At 42.0% G+C, this 27,130-nt stretch overlaps 1 protein-coding gene across 3 annotated transcripts in view; it reads left to right on the top strand.

Annotated features, from left to right (window-relative positions):
* The window catches only part of AHI1 (Abelson helper integration site 1), a 248,488-nt gene extending 226,689 nt beyond the window's left edge, over window positions 1-21,799 (top strand). Inside the window, exon 23 of one of the 3 annotated variants that reach the window (XM_056566604.1) lies at window positions 17,099-21,799. In XM_056566604.1, the coding sequence (XP_056422579.1) occupies window positions 17,099-17,300 (202 nt within the window). In that variant the 3' untranslated portion in view covers window positions 17,301-21,799. The remainder of the gene's footprint in view (window positions 1-17,098) is intronic. The other 2 variants (XM_056566601.1, XM_056566599.1) reach the window with 2 other exon arrangements.
* The last annotated feature ends 5,331 nt before the right edge of the window (window positions 21,800-27,130 follow it).

The following is a 27,130-nucleotide window of genomic DNA, read 5'->3' as shown; positions in this document are numbered from 1 at the left end:
CAGGAAAATGTATACGTTTAAAATTGTCATCTTCTGACCCCTATAACTTTTTTATTTTTCCACCTACGGGGCGGAATGAGGGCTAATTTTTTGCGGCGGTATCATTTTTGTATTGATCTGACTTTTTGATCTCTTTTTATTAATTTGTTCATGATATAAAAAGTGACCAAAAATACGCTATTTTGGACTTAGGAACTTAGGAATTTTTTCGCGTGAACATGCAGTTTAATTGACAATATATTTTTATAATTCGGACATTTCCGCACGCGACGATACAACCTATGTTTATTTAGTTTTATTTTTTTTAAATGGGAAAAGGAGGGGTGATTCAAACTTTTATTAGGGAAGGGGTTAAATGATTTTTATTAACTTTTTTTTCTTTGGCAGGGTAATAGCTCCCATAGGGAACTATAACACTGCACACACTGATCTTTTACATTGATCAATGGTTTCTCATAGGAAACCATTGATCAATTATTCTGCCGCTTGACTGCTCATGCCTGGATCTCAGGCACTGAGAAGTCATTTGGCAATCAGACACGAGGAGCCAGGTAAGGGGACCCTCCTGCTGTCCTACAGCTGTTCGGGACGCCGCGATTTCGCCGCGGCGATCCCGAACAGCCCCCTGAGCTAACCGGCAGCAGTTTAGTTTCCTTTTAGATGCGTCTAAAGGCTTAATAGCGTGCAGATTATATAAAGGGAGTGGGCGAAGGGTAGGCAGGTACGCCCTTCATTCCCAACAGTTTAAATATCCTCTCATCCTTTACCTTGTTGATTCCCTTTATGTATTTAAATGTTTCTATCCTAACCTCTCTGTCTCGTATTTCTTCCAAGCTATACATGTTAATGTCCTTTAACCTTTCCTGGTAAGTTCTATCCGGCAACCCATGTACTAGTTTAGTAGTTCTTTTTTTAACTCTTTCCAATATATTTACCGTATTTATCGGGGTATACCACGCACCGGCCTATAACACGCACCCTCATTTTACCAAGGATATTTGGGTAAAAAAAGTTTTTTACCCAAATATCCATGGTAAAATGAGGGTGCGTGTGTGCGCGTGTATACCCCGATATACCCCCAGGAAAGGCAGGGGGAGAGAGGCCGTCGCTGCCCGCTTCTCTCCCCCTGCCTTTCCTGGGGTCTAGAGCCCTGCTGCCGGCCCTTCTCTACCCCGACAGCCAGGGGGAGAGAAGGTGCATCGGCACCCATTGCCGGCGCCGCTGCCCCGTTGCCTCCCCCCATCCCCGGTGGCATAATTACCTGGGTCGGGTCCGCGCTGCTGCAGGCCTCCGGCGCGCGTCCCCTGCGTCGTTGCTATGCACGGCGCGGCGCACTGACGTCATGCGCTGCGCCGTGCAGCGCATAGCAATGACGCCGGGGACGCACGCCGGAGGCCTGCAGCAGTGCGGACCCGACCCAGGTAATTATGCCACCGGGGATGGGGGGAGGCAACGGGGCAGCGGCGCCGGCAATGGGTGCCGCTGCCCTTTCTCTCCCCCTGGCTGTCGGCGCCGCTTCTCTCCCCCTGGCTATCGGTGCCGGCAATGGGGCACCGGCACGATAGTCAGGGGGACAGAACGGGCAGCGGCGCCGATAGCAAGGGGGAGAGAAGGGCCGGCAGCAGCGCTCTAGACCCCAGGAAAGGCAGGGGGAGAGAAGCGGGCAGCGACGGCCTCTCTACCCTGCCTTTCCTGGGGCTGTATCGGCGTATAACACGCACATGGACTTTAGGCAAAAAATTTTAGCCTAAAAAGTGCGTGTTATACGCCGATACATACGGTATATGCTTCTAGAGATACGGTCTTCATTACTGTCCACATTGCTGCACTCATCAGTGCTCTGCACAGCGACATAAGCATTTCCCTCTTTCTACTTCTAATACCTCTCCCTATACACCCAAGCTTTCTGCTTGCATTTCCTACTGCCCTATGAAATTGTCTGCTTACCTTTAAAGGGGTACTCCCCTGGAAACCCTTTTTTTTTTTTTTTTTTTAAATCAACTGGTGCCAAAATGTGAAACAGATTTGTAAATTACTTCTATTAAAAAAATCTTAATCCTTCCTGTACTTATCAGCTGTTGTATGATTATCTTCTTTTGGAATTTCCTTTCTGTCTGACCACAGTGCTCTCTGCTGACACCTCTGTCCATTTTAGGCACTGTCCAGAGTAGAAGCAAATCCCCATAGCAAACCTATCTAGCTCTGGACAGTTTCCAAAATGGACAGAGTGTCAGCAGAGAGCACTGTGGTCAGACAGAAAGGAAATTCAAAAAGAAAGGAACTTCCTGTGGAGCATATAACAGCTGATAAGTACTGGAAGGATTAATATTTTTAAATAGAAGTTATTTACAAATCTGTTTAACTTTCTGGCACCAGTTGATATAAAAAAAAAAATGTTTTCCAGGTGAGTACCCCTTTAACCTCTTAAGGACATGCGCTGTAAATGTACGGCGCTGCATAGCACCTCTTAGTGCACAGCGCCCTACATTTACGGCATGGCCGCGGACCCTCCGGTAATGGCAGACATCAGCGATCGGGCTGATATCTGCCATTAACCCCTTAACGACGCAGGACGTATATTTACGTCCTGCGCCGGCTCCCGCGATATGAAGCGGGATCGCGCCGCGATCCCGCATCATATCGCGTGGGTCCCGGCGCTAATCAACGGCCGGGACCCGCGGCTAATACCACACATCGCCGATCGCGGTGATGTGCGGTATTAACCCTTTAGAAGCGGCGGTCAAAGCTGACCGCCGCTTCTAAAGTGAAACTGAAAGTATCCCGGCTGCTCAGTCGGGCTGTTCGGGACCGCCGCGGTGAAATCGCGGCGTCCCGAACAGCTGATCGGACACCGGGAGGGCTCTTACCTGCCTCCTCGGTGTCCGATCGACGAATGACTGCTCCGTGCCTGAGATCCAGGCAGGAGCAGTCAAGCGCCGATAATGCTGATCACAGGCGTGTTAATGCACGCCAGTGATCAGCATAGGAGATCAGTGTGTGCAGTGTTATAGGTCCCTATGGGACCTATAACACTGCAAAAAAAAAGTAAAAAAAAGTGTTAATAAAGGTCATTTAACCCCTTCCCTAATAAAAGTTTGAATCACCCCCCTTTTCCCATAAATAAAACAGTGTAAATAAAAATAAACATATGTGGTATCGCCGCGTGCGTAAATGTCCGAACTATAAAAATATATCATTAATTAAGCCGTACGGTTAATGGCGTACGCGCAAAAAAATTCCAAAGTCCAAAAAAGAGTATTTTGGTAACTTTTTATAACATTAAAAAATGAATAAAAAGTGATCAAAAAGTCATATCAAAACAAAAATCATACCGTTAAAAACTTCAGATCACGGCGCAAAAAATGAGTCGTCATACCGCCCCGTACGTGGAAAAATAAAAAAGTTATAGGGGTCAGAAGATGACATTTTTAAACGTAAAAATTTTCCTGCATGTAGTTATGATTTTTTCCAGAAGTGCGACAAAATCAAACCTATATAAGTAGGGTATCATTTTAACCGTATGGACCTACAGAATAATGATAAGGTGTAATTTTTACCGAAATATGCACTGCGTAGAAACGGAAGCCCCCAAAAGTTACAAAATGGCGTTTTTTTTTTCGATTTTGTCGCACAATGATTTTTTTTTCCGTTTCGCTGTGCATTTTTGGGTAAAATGACTAATGTCACTGCAAAGTAGAATTGGCGACGCAAAAAATAAGCCATAATATGGATTTTTAGGTGGAAAATTGAAAGGGTTATGATTTTTAAAAGGTAAGGAGGAAAAAACGAAAGTGCAAAAACGGAAAAACCCTGAGTCCTTAAGGGGTTAACCCCTCAGGTGCCGTGATGAATGCAGATCACAGCATCTGCGGCAGTGCGACACTTATAATGGCTGATTTGATCGCCCACGGTACTGCCGCCGGGATCAGATCAGCCAAGATGGCGGACGTAGGTCCCCCCACCTGCCTCTGTCCTTCTCCCGGGGTCTTCTGCACTGATCTGCCCCAGCAGACCAGAGCAGAAGATTGCCGATAATACTGATCTTTGCTATGCCCTATGCATAACACTGAACAGTATTAGCAATCTAATGATTGCTATAAATAGTCCCCTATGGGGACTAAAAAAGTGTAAAATGTAAAAAAAAAAAGTTTTAAAAAAAAGTTACAAAAATTTAAAAAAATCCCCTCCCCAATAAAAAATTTTATCACCCTTTTTTGCCCATATTAATACATAAAAGCATTACAAAAAAGATAAATAATAAACATATTATAGTTGTGTGTGTAAATGTCTGAACTATAAAAATATAATGTTAATGATCCCCTACGGCGGACGGCGTAAACGTAAAAAAAAAAATTTTTAATTCAGCTTTTTTTTGTCACATCAAACTGAAATTTTTTTTTATAAAAAGCAAACAAAAAATCTGGTACCAAAACAAACTACAGATCATGGTGCAAAAAAATGAGCCCTCACAAATCCCTAAATACGGTAAAATAAGAAAGTTAGAGGTGGTCAAAATAGGGCAATTTTAAACATACTGATTTTGTAAAAAAAAGTTTGAGATTTTTTTTAAAGCAGTACAATAATAGAAAAGTATGTAACCATGGGTATCATTTTAATCGTATTGACCCAGAGAATAAAGAAAACATGTATATTTTCGCATAAAGTATACAGCGTGAAAACGAAGCCCCCCAAACTTGCAAAATTATGATTTTCATTTAAATTTCCTAACACAAAAAATAATTTTTGGGTTTACTATACATTTTAGGGTAAAATAAGTGATGTCATTACAAAGTACAACTGGTCACGCAAAAAACAAGCCATCATATGGGTCTGGGAATGGAAATATAAAAGAGTTATGGATTTTAGAAGGCGAGGCGGAAAAAAACAAAAATGCAAAAATAGAATTGGCTGCGTCCTTTAGGTGAAAATGGGCTGTGTCCTTCCAGGAATTTTTTTTATTTGATTATGCTACAGGGGCTGTAATGTTAGTGTACTTCATAATATAGTGTCTGTACCTGTGTGTGACGGTGGTCTCACAATTCTTCTGTGATTATCGCACCAATATTTATTTTTAAAAGCATACAAAAGTACTCATGCCTCGGGATTTCCCAGGTTGCAGTGTGTCGAGACCTGACATCACTAGTCAGATGATCAAAGGACATCTGTCCTGCTTCAATTTTGCAACAGCGGTGCCCCCCTGATTAGAAAACACTGTGTTTCAATGGGTGGGGTGGCTTGATGTGTAGGAGGAAGGAAAGCAAGCATGGAACTGTGGGATATGTAGTTTAGAGAACAAAATCCATGAGGAAATACCCAGTTCTGGCAGGTAAGTACTAAAATCATGTTATGGTGGATAATCCCTTTAAGTCTTCTGAAATAATGACCCTCTTCCTCAGATTCTTAATGGCTCATTCAGTATTTTACAATGCCAATGTATGTTGGCTATTGATAAGTAGCATATTTAGTATATTAGGCGTCTTCTAAGCAGACTTAAAATATTATTTTTATGTATATTTTGAGATGTCTGCTTAAACATTGTAGTACAGTATCACATGAAGGCCATTTTAAAGCACACAGTTGTGTTGGAATAGTATTTAGATGTAGCTAAACAATTTAGTTTTCTCACACTAGAAGTTGTATTTTAAATGTTTTACCAAAACATTATGAAGCAGTACTGTGTAATATCCAGGTGGTCTTTAGCAAACATGCAGTAATGTGTGTTTTTTAGAGTGCAGTGGTTTCCTCTGTGGTAACCTTTCATGAACACTTCACTGTTTTTTAAGATGGTAGCAGATGGTATGTATTGTAAGAGATGCCTCCAGATCATTAGCCATTATGCTAGGATGTTACTTGTGTGAGATTTCCATTTTCATTGTGATCCTGCATTGGTCTTCCTCGGTTATCCACTCCTAAGGAGAGTAGAATATGTTCTATATGTAAACTAACTGGTAGAGTGTTAAGGACCCAAATTTTAAAAATTCATACATTATAAAGCAGAATCTAAGGCCAGTTGTCCACTTTGTAACATGTCCAAAATTCAGATAAAAATTATATTTCTATGGTGTAGATCTACAGAGGGGAGTTTAGATGCCAGTTATAATGGTATCTACTGTATAGAATTTTACTAAGGATGTATAAATCAAGTAAACCCCCTGTCAACCCCCAGACCCCCACCCCAAAATAGGCCCTTATCAATTACTATGCTATGCAGGCAATCTTTGGTCAGTATCTTATTCATCTTGGATTTCACTAAAGGTGTTATAGTTTCTTTTGTTCCAAAATGTCACTGTTCCAATCTTGACTGATGAGAACACAAAATATACGAATTTTGTGAGTGTCTGGACTCACCATGGACCCGTCTCATTTATCAGCGCTATTGTTCCTTGAATTATTGAATAGAGCATATCCGAGATCCGGCTCTAGAACCTTTTAAAGATAGTACAGTCCCCCCAACTATTAGTAAGAGTGTCTACTTCCCCTTTATTCCTTACAGGTGGACATAAAGGCGCAACTTGCTATCTCTGGACAATTTTATAATTGGGTTCAACCAGGGGCATATATAAAGATTTATCAAAACCTGTGCATAGGAAAAGTTGCCCGTATCAACCAATCTGATCGTTTCTTTCATTTTGCAGAGGCCTTGTGAAAAATGAAAGAAGTGATCTGATTGGTTGCTATGGGCAGTTTTTCCTCAGGACAGGATTTAATAAATCTTCCCCATTATACCTTGTTTTCAATGGTCCTTTTCCCAGTTTGACATATAGGAGAATTTGCTAATTTGCAAGACTAGGTTTTAAGCACATTTAAATTATTGGATGGAAACTTTTGGAAGCATATAAGCAAAGTTTTTCATATAAGTTCCATATATATGTTCCATAGTATGTGCAGCTTTTTTCTTGATTGTACATTTTCTGCTCGTACAACAAATAATCAAGCTGCGCCAAATTAATAATTAATTCACATCTACAATATGTCTACCTTATGTTTCCATCATTTGATAAACATTCTTTAACTTTTTTTAAATGTTAGAAGGCTTATAAGTTTAGTAGCAATTTTCCAGATTTTCAAGAAAATTTAAAAATCTGATTTTTCAGGGACCATTTCAGTTCTGAAGTGGAATTGAGGGGCCTGTATGTTAGATACCCCCATAAATCAACCCATTTTTAAAACTGCACCCCTTAAAGTAGTCAGAATGACATTAAAGAAGTTTATTAACCCTTTAGGCGTTTCACAGAAATGAAAGCAAAGTGGAGGAAGTGTGTCAATACTGGATAGTGCCCCCCCCCCCCCATAAAATAATTTATCATTTTGTCTTCAAATATTTGTGAACGGATACTGATCTTTCCAGTAATTATTATGTGTTGGTAGATTTTTGTTGAATGTTTGTGTTGGCTTCGCTGCTAAATAAAGTTCTCAGGAAACACTGCCAAAGCCTGAAAAGTGTTCTTGCTTGCAATTGAACATTACACAGTAAAAATAACCAGTATTTTCATTTCTGTTAAAAAGTATAAGTGCACTTAATTTTAAATCTTTTTTAGGATGCCTGGTAAAGGTGTCAAGATGTCTAAGTACATACAAATACACATACAAAAAATACAAAACTCTATATGTATGAATGTCATGATATATTAAAGTCATTACAATATTAGGCTACTGTCACAATGCTGCTGGGCTCCGCTGCAAATGGCTGTAAAGGCTCTCTCTTTTTTTTAGCCTTTAACGTCCATTAGTGTGATTGTCACAGAGGATACCATTCACTTAAATGTGATTCTCTGATGTCCGTTATTGCAGCCGTTATTCTACCGGAAGATAATGGGAGAAAGAGGCGTCACAAGCACAAATTTTTCTCCCGCTATCTTCTACCACCCATCACACTGCCTTTGCTTATATTCCACTGAAGAAAGATGTCCAAACCAGGAGGATGTATAGGAGAACATAGTGTTTGTTTGTTTTTTTTGTTAAAAAGTCAAAAGTCTGTAGGTAGTAAAATGAAATGCATTTCAGGGGTACACACCCCAGGGATGTGGAATTCCTATCGCCCGACGCCCGGGACATGTAGTTCCGGGCGCCAGGCAGGTGAATTTTTCCAGCCCCTAGCCCGGCTTCACGCAAGCAGGACCGGACCTGACAAGCACGGCGGCGCTCAGCAGTCTTTATGGCAGGCTCCCGACTCGTTTCCGCTCCGTACTCAGCAGCCCCCTGGCTGTTCTCAGTATCCGGGGGCCGCCGCTAATAGCCAGCGGCTGACAGCGGCGTCTAAAGGGACATGTGAATGCCCCCTGGTGGCCTAGTTGGCCCTCATACAGCCTGGAATGCGAAAAAAAAAAAAAAAGCTAAAGGGGTCAAAAAATGGCAATTAAAATTTTTTGAAAAAGTTCAGAATTTTTGTAAAATTAGTCAAACATGACGGAAACTATACAAATCTGGTATTGCTGTAATAAAGTATACCTAAAGTATCACAATAACATGTTACCTCAACCACAAGGTAAATGGCGTAGAAAAGAAAACAACCAAATTTGCGAAATTATCTTTTACTATTTCAATTTCACTTCGCCGATTATATATATATTTTTGTTTCTGAGAATATGTTATTGAAAATTAAAAGATATCCTTATAGTAGGTAGTTATGGCTATTATAGGGTGAGGAGGAAAAAATGAGAGCGTAAAAGCGAAAATTGGCCCGGACAAGTGGATCGTCATGAGGGATAAGTAGATTTTGCTCTGTTTTAGTCCTGTGGACAAGTAGTTTTTTTTATTACATTTCCACACCCCTGCACCCACTTCATCAGATCAGTATAGGTGAATAATAAACTTGCAAGGTATATATACTCTAAAAATGGTGCCAGAAAATGTGGGAGGGGCCATACACAGAAACAACAATGGCCCTGATTTACTAAGAGTGGAGTGGAGTTTTCTTTGTGGGTTGTAATCCCCTAAAAAAATAAATTTCCACAGTATTTACTAAGGTTTCCCTACATTTCCACTTTGCCTACAATTTGCTTTTTTACACCTGCTCTGATCTGTCGGGTTTTCCTCAGCTGAAATCCACCACATTTATTGTGGAAACCTTAGTAAATATGTTTTTAAATGACAGGGGCACGCCCCCTTTTCTGTGACCATGCCACTTTCTCCTGACAGCCACATGCTTTTTCAGGTTTTCTCAGTAAAATGGAGAGTTGGTCGCGTTTTTTTTTTTTGTTTTTTTTTCCATTTCTGGCGCCATGAGACAGATTTCTGGTGCAATGAGACAGAATCTGGCGCACAACCTGACAAAAACATGTGGGTATACAATAGTAATTAATAGATAATTACAAAATTAAAGCCAACAAGTATGGGTGCGTTCACACAGAGTAAATGGAGAGTAATTCACGCTGAAAAATTTACGGGCGGAAAAAATAATTTCATTTTCGCAGGAAATTCATGCGCAATTTGCATGGAATTGCACGCGGAAATGGGGGAGAAAGAAGTGAAGGGTTTTTCAGCCATTTCCGCGCAAATTCCGCGCGAAAACGATGTCTGGCGGAATTTTTTTTTACCATTGATTTCTGCTAGTGGATTCCGCTTGAAGAATGAACATGTTCTTTCTTCAAGCGGAACGGAATTCAGCGTCGGAATTCTGCTAGCAGAATTTCCGCAGTGTGAACAGGACAGCGGAAATAACATTAAAGTTAGTTGGCAGAGGAGATGTGCATTAATTTGGAGAGGAGAATTAAGAGGAATTACTCGAGTAAATTCCTCTTGAATTACTCTGTGTGAACGCACCCTAAAGTAGTTACATCATTGCTTGTCTAGAATCCATATGTAAAGAGTACAGATTAATATAATTATAGGTCTCCATTAGATAAGTACAGTTGCTATGCAGGAGAGTCACATGATGCATCCTGGCCAATCAGAATTTGGTGACGTGATGTAGCAAAGAGCAGGGAAATAGATTAGCATGCCCCAGCCAATCAGATACCAGGAGCGTAGTAGAAGGGAAAAGGATTTACAGATGTGGATGTAGATGCTGGCTCATGCAGAGCAACAAGAGACAGCATCTGCAAGTGGTACACTTCACGAAAGTACCGTATCTCCTAAGTGGGTTGTGGGGGAAGTGCTTCTATGCTGTCTTATGCTGAGACCCAGAGTCTTGTTAGACCACCCACTTAAAAAAATATATATCTACCTGAGACATAACTGCTGGATTTATTGAGAGGCACGCACCCTTCAACTCTCACCTGCAGGTGCACATTGTTGTAAATTTGGCATACATGGGACGCCATGCACCCTAAACATTAAGCCCTGTCCACTTTAGCACCAGGTTACAGAGCTGCCAAGAGTTTTAAGTGTGTATTCTGCTGCCACAACAACATTAGGTTACCTTGCTCTTAAACTGTAGTGTATGTTTACATACATCTCCAAATTCCTAAAGTTAAATGTGTAGGTGGAATCAGTAGAAGTAATTTTATGCTGAGTAAGGCCTCCTCCACATGTACTTGTAGTTGTCTTTGGATTAAAAAGCATCTTTAACCCCTTAAGGATTATGGGCGTATGGGTACGCTCTGACGTCCTGGTACTTAAGGACCAAGGGCGTACATGTATGCCCGTGGGAATTCCAGACCCCTCCGCTCGCTGGACAGGGACCGGACTCTGCCCCTCAATGCAAGTCTATGGGAGGGGGCGTGACAGCTGTAACGCCCCCTCCCATAGACTTACATTGAGGGGCGGCGTGTGACGTCACACGGGGGCGGAGGCGTGACATCACGATCTTCCATACCCTTGGTCGAGATGGACTCCAGCCTGAGGACCTCCAGCGGTTCTGGAAGCCGCTAAAGGTGGGTGCCGCATGGTAGATCCCCTTAAGGACCGGGCGTTTTTCGGTTTTTGCTCTTTCGTTTTTTCCTCCTTACCTTTAAAAAAATCATAACTCTTTAAATTTTGCACCTAAAAATCAGTATTATGGCTTATTTTTTGCGCCACCAATTCTACTTTGTAATGATATCAGTCATTTTACCCAAAAATCTACGGCGAAACGGGAAAAAAAATCATTGTGCGACAAAATTGAAAAAATACAGCCATTTTGTCATTTTTGGGGGCTTCCGTTTCTACGTAGTACATTTCGGTAAAAATGACACCTTATCTTTATTCTCTACGTCCATACGGTTAAAATGATACCCTACTTGTATAGGTTTGATTTTGTATTACTTCAGAAAAAAATCATAACTACATGCAGGAAAATTTATACGTTTAAAATTGTCATCTTGTGACCCCTGTAACTTTTTTATTTTTCCGTGTTCAGGACGCTATGAGGGTTCATTTTTTGCGCCGTGATCTGAAGTTTTTATCGGTACCATTTTTGCATTGATTTGACTTTTTGATCGCTTTTTATTCATCTTTTCATGATATAAAAAGTGACCAAAAATACGCTATTTTGGACTTTAGAATTTTTTTGCGCGTACGCCATTGTCCGTGCGGTTTAATTAGCGGTATATTTTTTTAATTCGGACATTTCCGCATGCGGCGATACCACATATGTTTATTTTTGTTTTTATTTACACAGTTTTTTTTTTTGATTATTGGAAATGCCGGGTGATTCAAACTTTTATTAGGGGAAGGGATAATTCAAAGGGTTAATGATTTTTTTACACTTTTCTTCTGCAATATTATAGCCCCCATAGGGGGCTATAACATTGCATTTACTGATCTTTAACAGTGTTCAATGCATCTCCATAGGGATGCAATGATCAGTGTTTTCGGCGATTGATTGCTCAAGCCTGGATCTCAGGCTTGAAGCATTCCATCGGCGATTGGACTGCAGGAAGGAAGGTAAGAGACCTTCCTCCTGTAGTACAGCTGTTCGGGATGCTGCGATTTCACCGCGGCAATCCCGAACAGCTCCCTGAGCTAACCGGCACTTTTTACTTTCACTTTTAGCCGCATGGCTCAGCTTTGAGCGCGCGGCTAAAGGGTTAATAGCGATCAGTGCTATTAGCGGCAGGTCCTGGCTTCACTATGACGCCGGGCCCGCCGTGATATGATGCGGGGTCACCATGGGACCCCGCGTTATATCACGGGAGCGACCAAGGACGTACTCATACGTCCTTGGTCCTTAAGGAGATAAGATGTCTAGGGGCAGAATACCCCTTTAACTTTGCTGCTATTCCTGTGAAACACCTAAAGGGTTAACAAACCTTCTGAATGTCCTTTTGTATACTTTGAGGGGTGCAGTTTTTTAATGGGGTCATTTATGGGGTAATTCTAATATGGATGTCCCTCAAATCCACTTCAAAACTGAACTGGTCCCTGAAAAATTCCGATTTTGAAAATTTTGTGAAGAATTGGAAAATTGCTGCTGAACTTTGAAGCCCTCTGGTGTCTTCCAAAAGTAAAAACATGTCAACTTTATGATGCAAACATGAAGTAGACATATTATATTAGTGAATCAAAATATAATTTTTTTGGTATGTCTATTTTCCTTACAAGCAGAGAGCTTCAAATTTAGAAAAATGCTAAATTTTCAAAATGTTCATGAAATTGTGGAGTTTTCCACCAAGAAATGATGCAAGTATCAACGAAAATGTAATACTATGTTAAAGTAGAATATGTCACGAAAAAACTATCTTGGAATCAAATTCATAAGTAAAAGCATCCCAGAGTTATTAATGCTTAAATGGGCACTGTCACCAACTTTATTTTTTGATATGTTGTAGTACTTATGTACTACAACATATCTCTAATATACTTTTATTATTTAATTTTTTTTTTATTAAAAAGGATTAATTTACATTTAAAAACCGGCTACTGAAAAAGGACTGATTTTGGAGTGGCAATCAGTCCTTTTTCAGTTAGGCTGCACTCGCTCCCTGCCTGTCAATCAGACAGGTGGGAGCGAGCGCATTGGCTCCCTGGCCACTGGCTGGGAGGCCACTCCTCCCGCACATCGCCGCCGCCTCGTTGCCCCCGCTGTCCCTGCACGCCCGCTGCCGGACTCTGCAGTAACTGCAAGTGTAATGAGGGAACGGGGTGTGCGGGGCGAGGGGGAGGAGGGAACGGGCTAGTGCCGTAGCGGGGGGGGGGGGGGAACGGGCTAGCAAAAAAAAAATAGGATGGTGGGAGCTACCCTTTAAAGTGACAGTGGTCAGATGTGCAAAAAACGCTCTAGTCCTTAAAGGGTAGCTCCCACCATCCTATTTTTTATTTATTTTTTTGCTAGCCCGTTCCCCCCCAAACCCCCCCCCGCTACGGCACTAGCCCGTTCCCGCTCCGCATACACCGTTCCCTCTTTACACTTGCAGTTACTGCAGAGTCCGGCAGCGGGCGTGCAGGGACAGCGGCGGCAACAAGGCGGCGGCGATGTCCGGGAGGAGTGGCCTCCCAGCCAGTGGCCGGGGAGCCAATGCGCTCGCTCCCACCTGTCTGATTGACAGGCAGGGAGCCAGTGCAGCCTAACTGAAAAAGGACTGATTGCCACTCCAAAATCAGTCCTTTTTCAGTAGCCGGTTTTTAAATGTAAATTAAACCTTTTTAATGAAAAAAAAATAATAATAAAAGTATATTAGAGATATGTTGTAGTACATAAGTACTACAACATATCAAAAAATAAAGTTGGTGACAGTGCCCATTTAAGTTGAAAATGGGCTTGGGTCTTAAGGGGTTAAGCACTAAGGGTTTTATGTTTGTTTGTATGACTGTTGAATGTTTTTTATACATGTTTTTGTGGTGGCTTTTTTTTTCTTTTTTTATCAAACAAGTTTTTTTTGTTTGTTTTGTTTTTTTTAAATCAACTGGTGCCAGAAAATTAAACAGATTTGTAAATTAGTTCTATTAAAAAAATCTTAATCCTTCCAGTAGTTATTAGCGGCTGTTTACTACAGAGGAAATTATTTTCTTTTTGGATTTATTTTCTGTCTGTCCACAGTGCTCTCTGCCGACATCCCTGTCAATGTCAACTGTAGCATTGTATCAGACATTTAAATAAAATCCACTGGGAATGGTTATGAGTCAGGATTCCTATGTGGGTGTCAGAAGAGTTGTCACCATTTCTATTAGAACTACGAATACCTGCATGGTTTGCTCAATTAGAATTTTATACATTAGGTTTGCAAAAAGAAGCTACCTGTATACACGATAAAACCTTACAAAACCAAACATTTTGACAGAGAGGCCTCCAGACCATAAGTCATAAATGCAGCAGTATCCATACAGAGTTGTCATTAGGTGGCAGCTCCATTCTCTGTTCTGAACACTAAATAAAAATATCAGCGCAGGACTTGGAAAATACATGTGAGGGCCTTCTACTGCTGCTGTATCTGTCCTGTCAGGCAAAAGCTAATAGTGCCCTTTGGCAGAGAGCAGTACATAAGTAATGGTACAAGCACTGAGGGGTTTGCTAAGGTGTGGGGGACACCGTGTCGCTGCAACTGTAATGCATACTATTTGTGTAATAGTGGAGACAGGATTACTGTTTCATGTTTCATATCTCTTTCATGGTTATAGTGCAATACATGTTTTAAAATTATACGTAGATAGTTTGTTAGCCGATATTTATTGTGTTCTATTATCTTTTTACATGTGTCCCTTGAGGGTGAGCATCTTGCCTCCTCTGTTTTGCAGTGTACTCTCCCATGAGTTTTTTAAATGGTTTCAATTGTGTGTTTTATGTATTATATTTTGTACCTTAGCTTGTCGATTAACCCCTTGATTACTACAGTTGGGTGTTTGCCAGTATTTGATGATTATTGCTTTTTCACTGTTTCTAGTTCTCATATTGGGGAACATAGTTGCACCCCATGGACATTCTTTTGTGTACTTGACCCCGTTTTATGTATATCATTATTGTAGTATATGGCATAAACGAAAATGCTTTCTCTATCAGTTTTTCCAAGAGATGCTAGTTTCTGATTTTCAGTTTCTTTACTTCTCTTAAGAGAACTTCAAAGGCCTTGTTCACATCAGTGTACGAGCTCCATTTTCTTAAATTTTTTTGTGCTGCAAAACAATGGACTCAACAGAAAACCACACAGCCCTATTCAAGATCCGTTGGTGTCCGTTGTGCAAGGAACCATTCAGAAACGGGAAAGTTTTAATAGCTGCATTATCGTATTAACCCAAAGAATAAGGTTATCATATTATTTAAATCACTTGGTGATTGTTACAAAAACAAAACGCAAAAATAAAACTATAAATGAGTAACTGAGTAACTGTTTATTTTACAAAAGTGCAATTTTATCAGACTGTTTTGGATTTATGCAGCTTGATTAATCTGGGCCATATGTATTTTGAAAATCTTGCCTTAGGGTCTATTCACATATACAGTATTCTGTGCAGATTTGATGCGCAGGATTTTAAGCTGTGTTCAGTTTACATTGAAATCTGCAGCAGAAAATCCATCAAAATACATCAAATCTGCACAGAATACTGTACGTGTGAATAGACCATAAAAGGGGTACTCCGGTGGAAATTTTTTTTTATTTTTTTAAATCAACTGGTGCCAGAAAGGTAAACAGATTTGTAAATCACTTCAATGAAAAAAATATTTACTCTTCCAGTACTTATTAGCAGCTGTATGCTACAGAGGAAATTCATTTATTTTTGAATTTCTTTTTTGTCTTGTCCACAGTGCTCTCTGCTGACACCTGATGCTCGTATCACGAACTGTCCCGAGCAGGAGAAAATCCCCATAGCAAATATATCCTGCTCTGGACAGTTCCTGACACAGACAGAGATGTCAGCAGAGAGCACTGTGGACAAGACAAAAAAGAAATTCAAAAAGAAAAGAACATCCTCTGTATCATACAACTGCTATTAAGTACTGAAAGGATTGAGACTTTTAAATAGAAGTAATTTACAAATCTAGAAAGAACTCCGTCCGGCACCAAGGTATGAGGTAAAAAAGGCTTGTCTTTATTTATTCCACTGCAGGATACATACAGGTAAAGATTGCTGACGCGTTTTGCCCTTTACAGGGCTTAATCGTAGACTACGATTAAGCCCTGTAAAGGGCGAAACGCATCAGACATCTTTATCTGTATTTATCCTGCAGTGGAATAAATAAAGACAAGCCTTTTTTACCTCATACCTTGGTGCCGGACGGAGTTCTTTCTAGCATAAGGAGTTGCCAGAGGCGGTGCCGGCAGTCCGCAGCACAGGTGTAAGAGGTGTCCGGCGCTGGTGAGAGCGGTATCCACATTCCTTTAATTTACAAATCTGTTAAACTTTCTGGCACCAGTTCATTAAAAAAATATAAGTTTTCCACTGGAGTACCCCTTTAAATAGTGCTCATTTTGGGCTAAGTAGTAAACTTCACAGTCGTAGTTATAATTAACAGCTATTAAAAGTGTCTTAGAGAGAGTGCTGTCAATCATTGAGTAGGGCTACCTACTTGTCTACATATTAAAAACAAGACACAGACAGTGATCCCTGGTGTGATAACGTAAAAACCAGATTAGGTGTAGTAAAGGTGGCACTTACCACATAGGGTCTCACTCCACCAAGTGTAACTATGGAGTAAAGATAGTAGTGTGAGTGCCTGCAGCTGTTCCACATCAGTACTTAAACACACTGTAAAACTTCCTCCAACTTGGCAATGGGATAGAGAGGCGCTGGACATACAATTTGGAAGGGATCTTAATTTTAATTACCCATGATGCAACGTGTTTCACAGTATGCCTGCTTCATCACTGATAAAGCAGTCTTACTGTAAAACGTGTTGTATCATGGGTGATTGAATTTTAGATCACTTCCAGACTGTGTCCAGCACCTTTCTATCCCATCGCCAAGTTACTTGTCTACATAGCCCAGAATAAGCAGAGGTGTTTAGACCTCCACCGATTGCTAACTTGAGATGGAGGAAGTGTGCGCTTAGCACATTGTCTCCTAGCTATGTGTCGCATTACCAACACTGTCTCATAATGCAAGTTTATAGGACCATCTGAATGCCAATAACATTTATCAGTTCTGAATGCCAATAAAAACTAGGACATGTCCATAGTAGGCCAGTCACTCAAGGATAAAAGTGACAGGTTATGCTTTGTCTTTGAGCTTACCTTTTTACCAGTGTTTGTAGGATGGAAATAGGACTGCTTTAAAATTAACATACATTTTTTGTTTCTTTTAATAGTGGAAAAAGGCAAGAAATGAGGCAGATGAGACAGTCACCTGACTGTACTTCACAGTCTGTGGATTTACCGACAAGATTTTCCCCATTTGGTTCCAATGATTGTGATCTACCAAGGCAAGACAGCATTGTTAAACCGAAAAAGAGCTTGAAAAAAGTCACCACTGTTGGAAAAACAAACATTGCTTTTCAGCCAGATAAGTAGGATGCAGAATGACCTAACGCTAGAAAGAGAGCAGTAGTAATTTTTAGCCACTGCTAAAAATTACTGGTAAAGTCTAGAATGAAAGAAATGTAGGACATATAAGATCATATTATTTTTTTAATTAAATATAATAATAGTAATAATCTGCGCTGAATGCTTCTACTCAGCAAAAAGAGTCCCCAAAACAGGCATAGTTCTCATCTACATTGCAGTGTATTGCATGGACTGAGAACAGCACCTGAGGATGAAGCTTGAAACTCACTATTTTACATTTCTACCTTTACATTTCTACAATACCTTAGACTTGTGTCTAAGGGGACTAGTGAGCTATCTGGCTATTAAATACCTAATTTTTATTGTGAAATTATGATGCTGGACCATCTTTCCATGGAACTCTAAATTGTGCTTTTCCTTTTTCAGGAGAGATGACGGGTTCTCATTGATTCCTATAGGCCAACAGTGTTTTTGCAACATTTGTTTACTTAAAGTGTAACTATCATTATATTTTTTTATTGACAAAATGTAAATGATTTTAAGAAGATCCCCCAATGTATTTTAATAGGCTAATCTATTTCCCACCGCTCTAAATAACATGCGTACAGTAGTAAATTCCAAATGTACAATTGCTTCCCTGCAGCATGCCTTTGCTCTCAATGCTTGATACATGGGTAGTCCATAGTTAAGTGGACAAGGCAAAATTGAAATTGCAAGGTGATAAAGGGCTACCTGATCTATGGCTTTACCATGTAGCAGCAGTCCTGACTCATTTTTAGATTGGGCACACAATGGCTCTCCAAAGCTTTGGGAATTTAATCTTTTTGTCTGGTTGCTCTGGTTCAAGCACCGTGGTTAGCTAGTTCTGATAGGGAGGGTATGTCTGGTGGACCCTACCTGGTCCTGTATGCTGTTTGTGTTTGAGATAGTTGAGTACTAAAGTTTGGTATTTTTTGTCATCCAAGGTTGATGATTCCTCTGTCAGAAATTCTGCCTTCCTGCAGGGTCAGTTGGCTAGGTCCTTCGTGACCTTGGATCACACCTCTGGGCCTAGGCTGAAGTAGATAATGATGGAAAACTACTGTCTTTTAAAAGTTTATGTGGCTATGGCCTGCCAGATGTCTTTCTTGGTAAGAGTGCAGACAGTTTCTCTCCTTTGTGGGGGCCTCCCTGGTGCTTTGTTTCTCTGGCCACACACTTGCATTATTTGATCATTCGTTTCCCTCCTCTAGTGTGTGGTTGTCGGCTCTCTTGAGACTTTATGGCTTACTTCTATCTCAGCAGTCCAGCTAGAGCCTCACTCTTTTGCGCTTGGTAGCAAGAAGTCAGTATGTCCTCTGAAAATTTGTAGATGTATCAATAGGATGTTATTGGCATCCCACACCAAAGAGAAAAACTACAAAATCATCTCATGATGGTATTGGGGTCCTACAGTGGGACAGTAGTCTCCGATTACTGTTTGTGCTGCTGCTAAGGGGAAGGCAGCATGCGTCAAGTCTGATGGGGCTGCAACAACATCAAAGCATTCTGGGGGACGTATTCTCAGTATCTATCAACAATTTTCAGGTAAACACATTTCCAAAATTCCACAGTTGGTCTTGCTCTCCCTTCTTCCAGATATCTTAGTCTCTCTTGAAAAACAGTATGCCTAAGAACTTTGCTGACTCTTGACTAGTGATCCTTCAACACGGTTGGTCCCCATATATCATTTATTGGTTTGCTGAATTGAAGGTCAGAATAATTTATAGGAGAGTAAAATTAATCTGAGGCATTTCTAAAGCTTTGGAGTGCATGGCTCATGTTATTTTGAAGCCCTGTTGTGTTAAACTAGTCCCCTGCTCACTTCTGCATTGTGGTGCGTTGGAAGGGCTCACTGTTCCTCCATAATGGAGGAGGGCCCCTCCCAATGATTTTCCTTTTTTTTTTTTTTTTTTTTCTTTTTTTTTTTTTTTACTGTTACTGCTTCTCGCTACCATGGTATAGCATCCCCTTATTCCCTCTATGTTTTGTTCCTTTTAGTCTTTTCTAGCTGGGGTCTAAACTAGACCCCTACTTGATATTTGTTTTGCTCTCTTTATGCTAAAAAACTAATTACACCTAATCTGCAGTTGCTGTGCTGTGCCTGTACACAGCAGATGAGCGCAGGCAGCAGCAGAGCTGTGTTGTGTTTCCACTGCTTCCCAGGGCTCTATCTTTTTAAATAGCTTTACCTGATGCTGTACCCAATAATAGAGACAAAGAGCATCAAGTTAAGCATCAGGTGAAATTATTAAGAGAAAGAGAGCACTGGGAGCAGAAAGCGCACAGTGCAGCCCTTTTACTGCCCATTCAAAGCTACTGTGTACGGGCACAGCAGAGCTGGTGCAAGTATTTTTGCCACCCTAGGCAAAAGCTATCTTTGCCTCCCCCTTGACTCCGCCCATTGGACTGCCCTTTGACACGCACCACCTTACTTCTATGGCAACACACTGTAACAAGCCCCCTCCTGCTGTAATTAGCGTACTACTGGGGTTACACACAGTAACAAACCTCCTCCTCATGCTGCTGGCTGGGCCAGTGGTTCGGATGCTGGTTGTCTTACTTTCTTACGGCAGGCAAACCCCCCCCCCCCATCAAGAGGGTGCTCTAGGCGTCTACCTATTCTGCCTATAGGAAGAGCCGGCCCTGGGGCACAGCATTAGCAACTGCAATTCAGGAATGGCGATGGGGGTGACAGTTTAAGCACCATCTTTGAAAAGAAGAGGACAGATTAGCCTAATAAAATACATTAAAAATCTCAAAATCATTAACATTTTGTAAATAAATAAAAGGTAATTATAATGAGAGTTACACTTTAAAAGATACCAAATAGTGACTACAGCTTATTGAGACAGATCTAGATTTTAGGTAGATCATAGGTGTTCTGATGAACTAACATTGTCCACTCAGGAAGCAACACTGATTGACAATCAATTTCACATGCTGTTGTGCAAATGGAACAGACAACAGTTGGAAATTATAGGCAATTAGCCAGACACCGCCAATAAAGGAGTGGTTCTGCAGGTGGCGACCACAGACCACTTCTCATTTCCTATGCTTTCTGGCTGATGTTTTGGTCACTTTTGAATGCTTGCAGTGCTTTCACTCTAGTGGCAGCATGAGATGGAGTCTACAACCCACACAAGTGACTCAGGTAGTGCAGCTCATCCAGGATGGCACAACAGTGCGAGCTTTGGCAAGAAGGTTTACTGTGTCTGTCAGGGTAGTGTCCATGGAGGTGCTACCAGGAGATAGGCCAGTACATCAGGAGATGTGGAGGAGGCCTTAGGAGGGCAACCCAGCAGCAGAACCGCTAACTCCGCCTTTGTGCAAGGAGGAGCAGGAGCACTGCCAGAGCCCTCCAATATGACCTCCAGCAGGCCACAAATGTGCATGTGTCCACTCAAACGGTCAGAAACGGACTCCATGAGGGTGGTATGAGGGCCCGATGTACACAGGTGGGAGTTGTGCTTACAGCCCAACACCGTGCAGGACATTTGGCATTGGCCAGAGAACACCAAGATTGGCAAATTCGCCAATGATGCCCTGTGTTTTCACAGATAAAAGCAGGTTCACACTGAGCACATGTGACAGATGTGATAGAGTCTGGAGATGCCGTGGAGAACGTTCTGCTGCCTGCAATATCCTCCAGCATGACCGGTTTGGCGGTGGGTCAGTAATGGTGTGGGATGGCATTTCTTTGGGGCGCTGCACAGCCCTCCATGTTCTTGCTGGAGGAAGCCTGACTGACTTTAGTCCAGGTCTGGGAGGACATCCCTCAGGAGACCATCCGCCACCTCATCAGGAGCATGCCCAGGCATTGTAGGGAGGTCATACGGGCACGTGGAGGCCACACACACTACTGAGCCTCATTTTGACTTGCTTTAAGGACATGACATCAAAGTTGGATCAGCCTGTAGTATGGTTTTCCACTTTGATTTTGAGTGTGACTCCATATCCAGACCTCCATGGGTTGATAAATTTGATTTCAATTGATATTTTGTTGTCAGCACATTCAACTATGTAAAGATGAAAGTGTTTCATACAATTAATTCATTTATTCATATCTAGGATGAGTTATCTTAGTGTTCCCTTTATTTTTTTGAGCAGTGGACCTGAGGTCCATGTTGGCCAAGATCGGAAAGAATCAATTGGGATGAGGCACTCTCCTGCTATCTCAATATTTTTATTCCAACACTTCACTTTTACATCAACAATTTTAGGCATCAATACTCAGAGAATTTCTGTCATTAAATCTACTCATAAAAATACTAAAACTATGTATATTTATTATATTATATGTAATATATTTTGTGATTTACTTCAGTGTTAAAAAGCATTTGTAAATTTTATTGACGTTTTTTCACTGATATTAAAAAATATGCACTTTATTTTAGAATTAATTTATGTATTTATATCTTTTGATGAAGAATAGTTTTTAATGAAGGACATTTTTTTTGTGAAAGTGTTTTACCAAGTTAAATAACACTAGAAAATGTATGTCTTCAGATCCTGCATCATGATTTTATATTTTATTAAATACATTTGAATATAACTATGTTTGAGAACTTATTGAAACTATTAGTTTTTACCTATTCTGTTGTGGAAAATAGAAAACTTAACCTATGACTCTCTAGGGAGGATGTCAACAAAATTAAAATTAGTGAATTCTACATTTGCCACATGACACAACGCAAGCCCATTGATAAAAAGAAAGAAGTGAGACTAGCAGAATTTGGGCATCGAAGTATAAAAAACTCCCCAGGGCGCAAACCACAATGATCCCTGCACATGTTCCTACGTTCTAAATATGAAGAAAAACAAATATGATTGCTCAACAAACTGAAGAAATGTGAAAAAAATGCAGATTGTAGAAGTGTAATGCTAAGTTATAGAAAATACTTAATTTTGTATATATAGCGTAGGTTACAGATCTAAGTGGAAAAGCATTACACATATAATGATACGTCTAATTAAATTTTCATAACATATAGCAGATTAGAACACTGTAGCTTATTTGAATCAAGTGATTGCTTTATAGGATAATACTCTTTAATGTTGAAGTTTAAACAAATCAAAAGTTCAGGCGTCATTTACGGTAAAGGGGTTATCCAGGAAAAAACTTTTTTTATATATCAACTGGCTCCAGAAAGTTAAACAGATTTGTATATTATGAATTCGGGTAGAAAACAGACATGGCGCACACCTGCAATCTTGTATAATGATTGCTTCTCAGCATAATATCAAAAACTAACAGGTTGTTAGTATACATTTTTGATCAAAAAGTACAAGCCCACTCGCCACGTCAAGGCCACCTATTTAGAGTGGGTCCCTAACGTCCCTAGCATAAAATGGCGTAGCACTGGGCAGCGACCACCACCGCAGCGACACCAGTGCCCACGGGGGGAAACGACCCACCGGCAGAGCAGCCCCAATGCCACTCAAACCAGTCAATGGGTCGCACCTCCCCGCAGACACGGCGCCACGGCAGCAACAGACGCCGCACAGCACAACACCAGTGTGAACAAGGTGTAATAGCTCACTTACCATGCTCTCCCAGTCGAACTGGGAGGCTGCTAGGAAAGAAATGGCCCTTGTGTAGCTAACTACTACTTATATAGGGTTGGGCTGAGGGGGTGGGGAAGAGTGCAGCACATGTTAAAAAAAAAAAAGGAGGGGATAGAAAACACAGTGTGAATTCGGGTAGAAAACAGACATGGTGCACATCTACAATCTTGTATAATGATCTGATTGCTTCTCAGCATAATATCAAAAACTAACAGGTTGTTAGTATACATTTTTGATCAAAAAGTACAAGCCCACTCGCCACGTCAAGGCCACCTATTTAGGTCCCTAACCTCCCTAGCATAAAATGGCATAGCACTGGGCGGCGACCACCACCGCCGCAACACCAGTGCCCACGGGGGGGGGGGGGAAACGACCCACCGGCAGAGCGGCCCCAATGCCACTCAAACCAGTCAATGGGTCGATTTGTATATTACTTCTATTAAAAAATCTTAATCCTTTCAGTACTTATGAGCTTCTGAAGTTAAGGTTGTTCTTTTCTGTCTAAGTGCTCTCTGATGACACGTGTCTCGGGAAACACCCAGTTTAGAAGAGGTTTGCTGCCACACCACGCTGACTGCCAACCGTGCTACCACCTTGCTGACTCAAGGGCAACCTGCAACTCTCTTCTCCCGATGATGAACCCCCCCTTCTCCTGAGATCGAGCAATAACAGGTGTGTTATGCCCTCAGATGTCCGGGGCCGCAGGCGCGCTCCACTGAACGGATTAGGGTGTGTCCATCTTTTTTGGTAGCACCCACAATCCAAAAATTTTAAATTCCCAGACCCAGGCCCCACCTCTGCGGCATCAGGAACCCATAGATTACCTGAAAGACACAGCCTGGAGTTGGCTGATGCACGAATACACACCCGGGCTTCACAATCCACCCCACAAAAACGCAAAATTTTATTGAAATTGTCTGACAAAATACCTGTTTTTTAAAAACAAGCGCATATACAGCAGTTCAGAAGACTCTATAATGCAGGACGGTGGACCACCAAATGACATTCTTCTCAAAAATAATAAACCACACAATGTTTGAGATTTGTGTAAGCGCATCTGTCTCCAAAAGATCAGATCACAAAAGGATTCTAATCGCCAAAAATGATTAAGCAGAGTTAATCCCTCTCCATATATATATATATATATATATATATTTTCATTAAAAAATCACACGCAACAAGCGTTCCGTTGTGTAACGGTTCGCATTCTGCAAAATTCAATTTTATTACTGATAAAATTATCAGTAAATTTAACAATAACACTACCCAAGAGTGTTTAATTACCCCATACATTGCACCAGGAGCGGTCAGGAGTAGGCCTCAACAGTACCCAAGAGGCTTTAATAACCCCTTACCTTGCCCGATCAATTGCGAGATTGAGCAATAACAGGTGTGTTATGGCCTCAGATGTCCTGGGCCGCACTAGCGCTCCACTGAATGGATTAGCGTGTCTCTATCTTTCAAGGACAGGTGCGTGTTGCACGCTGAAACCAGTTCGTGATAGGGATCTGGGATTGCAATTATTTAACCTTAAAACGAGGAATTACCAGTAAATGAGGTTCATAAACTGGCGTTGATTAAGTCCCTGCCCTTTGTACATGCCGCCCGTCGCTATAAGCGATTGGATTAGTTAGTGAGTTGGTTAGTGAGGTCCTCGGATCGGCCCAGGCGGGGTAGGAGAAGGCCCTGGCAGAGCGCTGAGAATTTAACGATCATTGTTGAAATTTGCATTAAGCATGTATTTAGCTACTGCTAAACTTCAAAAAATTATAGGCCCAAGGCCTGAGGCACCAGGGAGGCAAGTGGTTTGTGAAAGACACAGAATGAGTCTGGAGCAGTCATTCGCAGTACCCCTTACATTTAAAGATCAATGTTGACATTTGCATTAAACATGTATTTAGCTACTGCTAAACTTCAAAAAATTATAGGCCCAAGGCCAGAAGCATCAGTTTTCCCCATATTAGGAGCATAGTTGTCCCCCGGATTAGGCAGCATAGATGTCCCCCAGATTAGGAGCATAGTTGTCCCCCAGAGTAGGCAGCATAGATGTCCCCCGGATTAGGCAACATAGATGTCCCCCAGATTAGGAGCATACTTTTCCCCCAGAGTAGGCAGCATAGATGTCACCCATATTAGGCAGCATAGATGTCCCCCAGATTAGGAGCATACTTGTCACCCAGATTAGGCAGCATAGCTGTCCCCCAGATTAGGCAGCATAGCTGTCCCCCAGATTAGGCAGCATAGATGTCCCCCAGATTAGGCAGCATAGATGTCCCCCAAATTAGGAGCATAGTTGTCCCCCAGATTAGGCAGCATAATGTCCCCCAGATTAGGAGCATAGTTGTCCCCCAGAGTAGGCAGCATAGATGTCCCCCGGATTAGGCAGCATATATGTCCCCCAGATTAGGAGCATACTTGTCCCCCAGAGTAGGCAGCATAGATGTCCCCCAGATTAGGAGCATACTTGTCCCCCAGATTAGGCAGCATAGATGTCCCCCAGATTAGGCAGCATAGATGTCACCCAGATTAGGCAGCATAGATGTCCCCCACATTAGGAGCATACTTGTCCCCCAGAGTAGGCAGCATAGATGTCCCCCAGATTAGGATCATACTTGTCCCCCAGATTAGGCAGCATAGATGTCCACCAGATTAGGATCTTATTTGTCCCCCAGATTAGGCAGCAAAGATGTCACCCAGATTAGGCAGCATAAATGTCCCCCAGATTAGGCAGCATAGATGTCACCCAGAATAGGCAGCATAGATGTCCCCCAGATTAGGATCATACTTGTCCCCCAGAGTAGGCAGCATAGATGTCCCCCAGATTAGGAGCATACTTGTCCCCCAGATTAGGCAGCATAGATGTCCACCAGATTAGGAGCATACTTGTCCCCCAGAGTAGGCAGTATAGATGTCCACCAGATTAGGATCTTAGTTGTCCCCCAGATTAGGCAGCATAGATGTCACCCAGATTAGGCAGCATATATGTCCCCCAGATTAGGCAGCATAGATGTCCCCCATATTAGGCAGCATAGATGTGACCCAGATTAGACAGCATAGATGTCCCCCACATTAGGAGCATACTTGTCCCCCAGAGTAGGCAGCATAGATGTCCCCCAGATTAGGAGCATACTTGTCCCCCAGAGTAGGCAGCATAGATGTCCCCCAGATTAGGAGCATACTTGTCCCCCAGATTAGGCAACAAAGATGTCACCCAGATTAGGCAGCATAGATGTAACCCAGATTAGGCAGCATAGATGTCCCCCACATTAGGAGCATACTTGTCCCCCAGAGTAGGCAGCATAGATGTCTCCCAGATTAGGATCATACTTGTCCCCCAGATTAGGCAGCATAGATGTCCACCAGATTAGGAGCTTAATTGTCCCCCAGATTAGGAGCATAGTTGTCCCCCAGATAAGGAGCATAGTTGTCCCCCAGAATAGGCAGCATAGTTGTCCCCCAGATTAGGCAGCATAGATGTCCCCCAAATTAGGAGCATAGTTGTCCCCCAGATTAGGCAGCATAATGTCCCCCAGATTAGGAGCATAGTTGTCCCCCAAAGTAGGCAGCATAGATGTCCCCCGGATTAGGCAGCATATATGTCCCCCAGATTAGGAGCATACTTGTCCCCCAGAGTAGGCAGCATAGATGTCCCCCAGATTAGGAGCATACTTGTCCCCCAGATTAGGCAGCATAGATGTCCCCCAGATTAGGCAGCATAGATGTCACCCAGATTAGGCAGCATAGATGTCCCCCACATTAGGAGCATACTTGTCCCCCAGAGTAGGCAGCATAGATGTCCCCCAGATTAGGAGCATACTTGTCCCCCAGAGTAGGCAGCATAGATGTCCCCCAGATTAGGAGCATACTTGTCCCCCAGATTAGGCAACAAAGATGTCACCCAGATTAGGCAGCATAGATGTCCCCCGGATTAGGCAGCATATATGTCCCCCAGATTAGGAGCATACTTGTCCCCCAGAGTAGGCAGCATAGATGTCCCCCAGATTAGGAGCATACTTGTCCCCCAGATTAGGCAGCATAGATGTCCCCCAGATTAGGCAGCATAGATGTCACCCAGATTAGGCAGCATAGATGTCCCCCACATTAGGAGCATACTTGTCCCCCAGAGTAGGCAGCATAGATGTCCCCCAGATTAGGAGCATACTTGTCCCCCAGAGTAGGCAGCATAGATGTCCCCCAGATTAGGAGCATACTTGTCCCCCAGATTAGGCAACAAAGATGTCACCCAGATT

The sequence above is a fragment of the Hyla sarda genome, chromosome 3 (assembly GCF_029499605.1).
Source record: "Hyla sarda isolate aHylSar1 chromosome 3, aHylSar1.hap1, whole genome shotgun sequence".
NCBI lineage: Eukaryota > Metazoa > Chordata > Amphibia > Anura > Hylidae > Hyla > Hyla sarda.
This window is presented reverse-complemented; position numbering and strand designations above follow the sequence as displayed.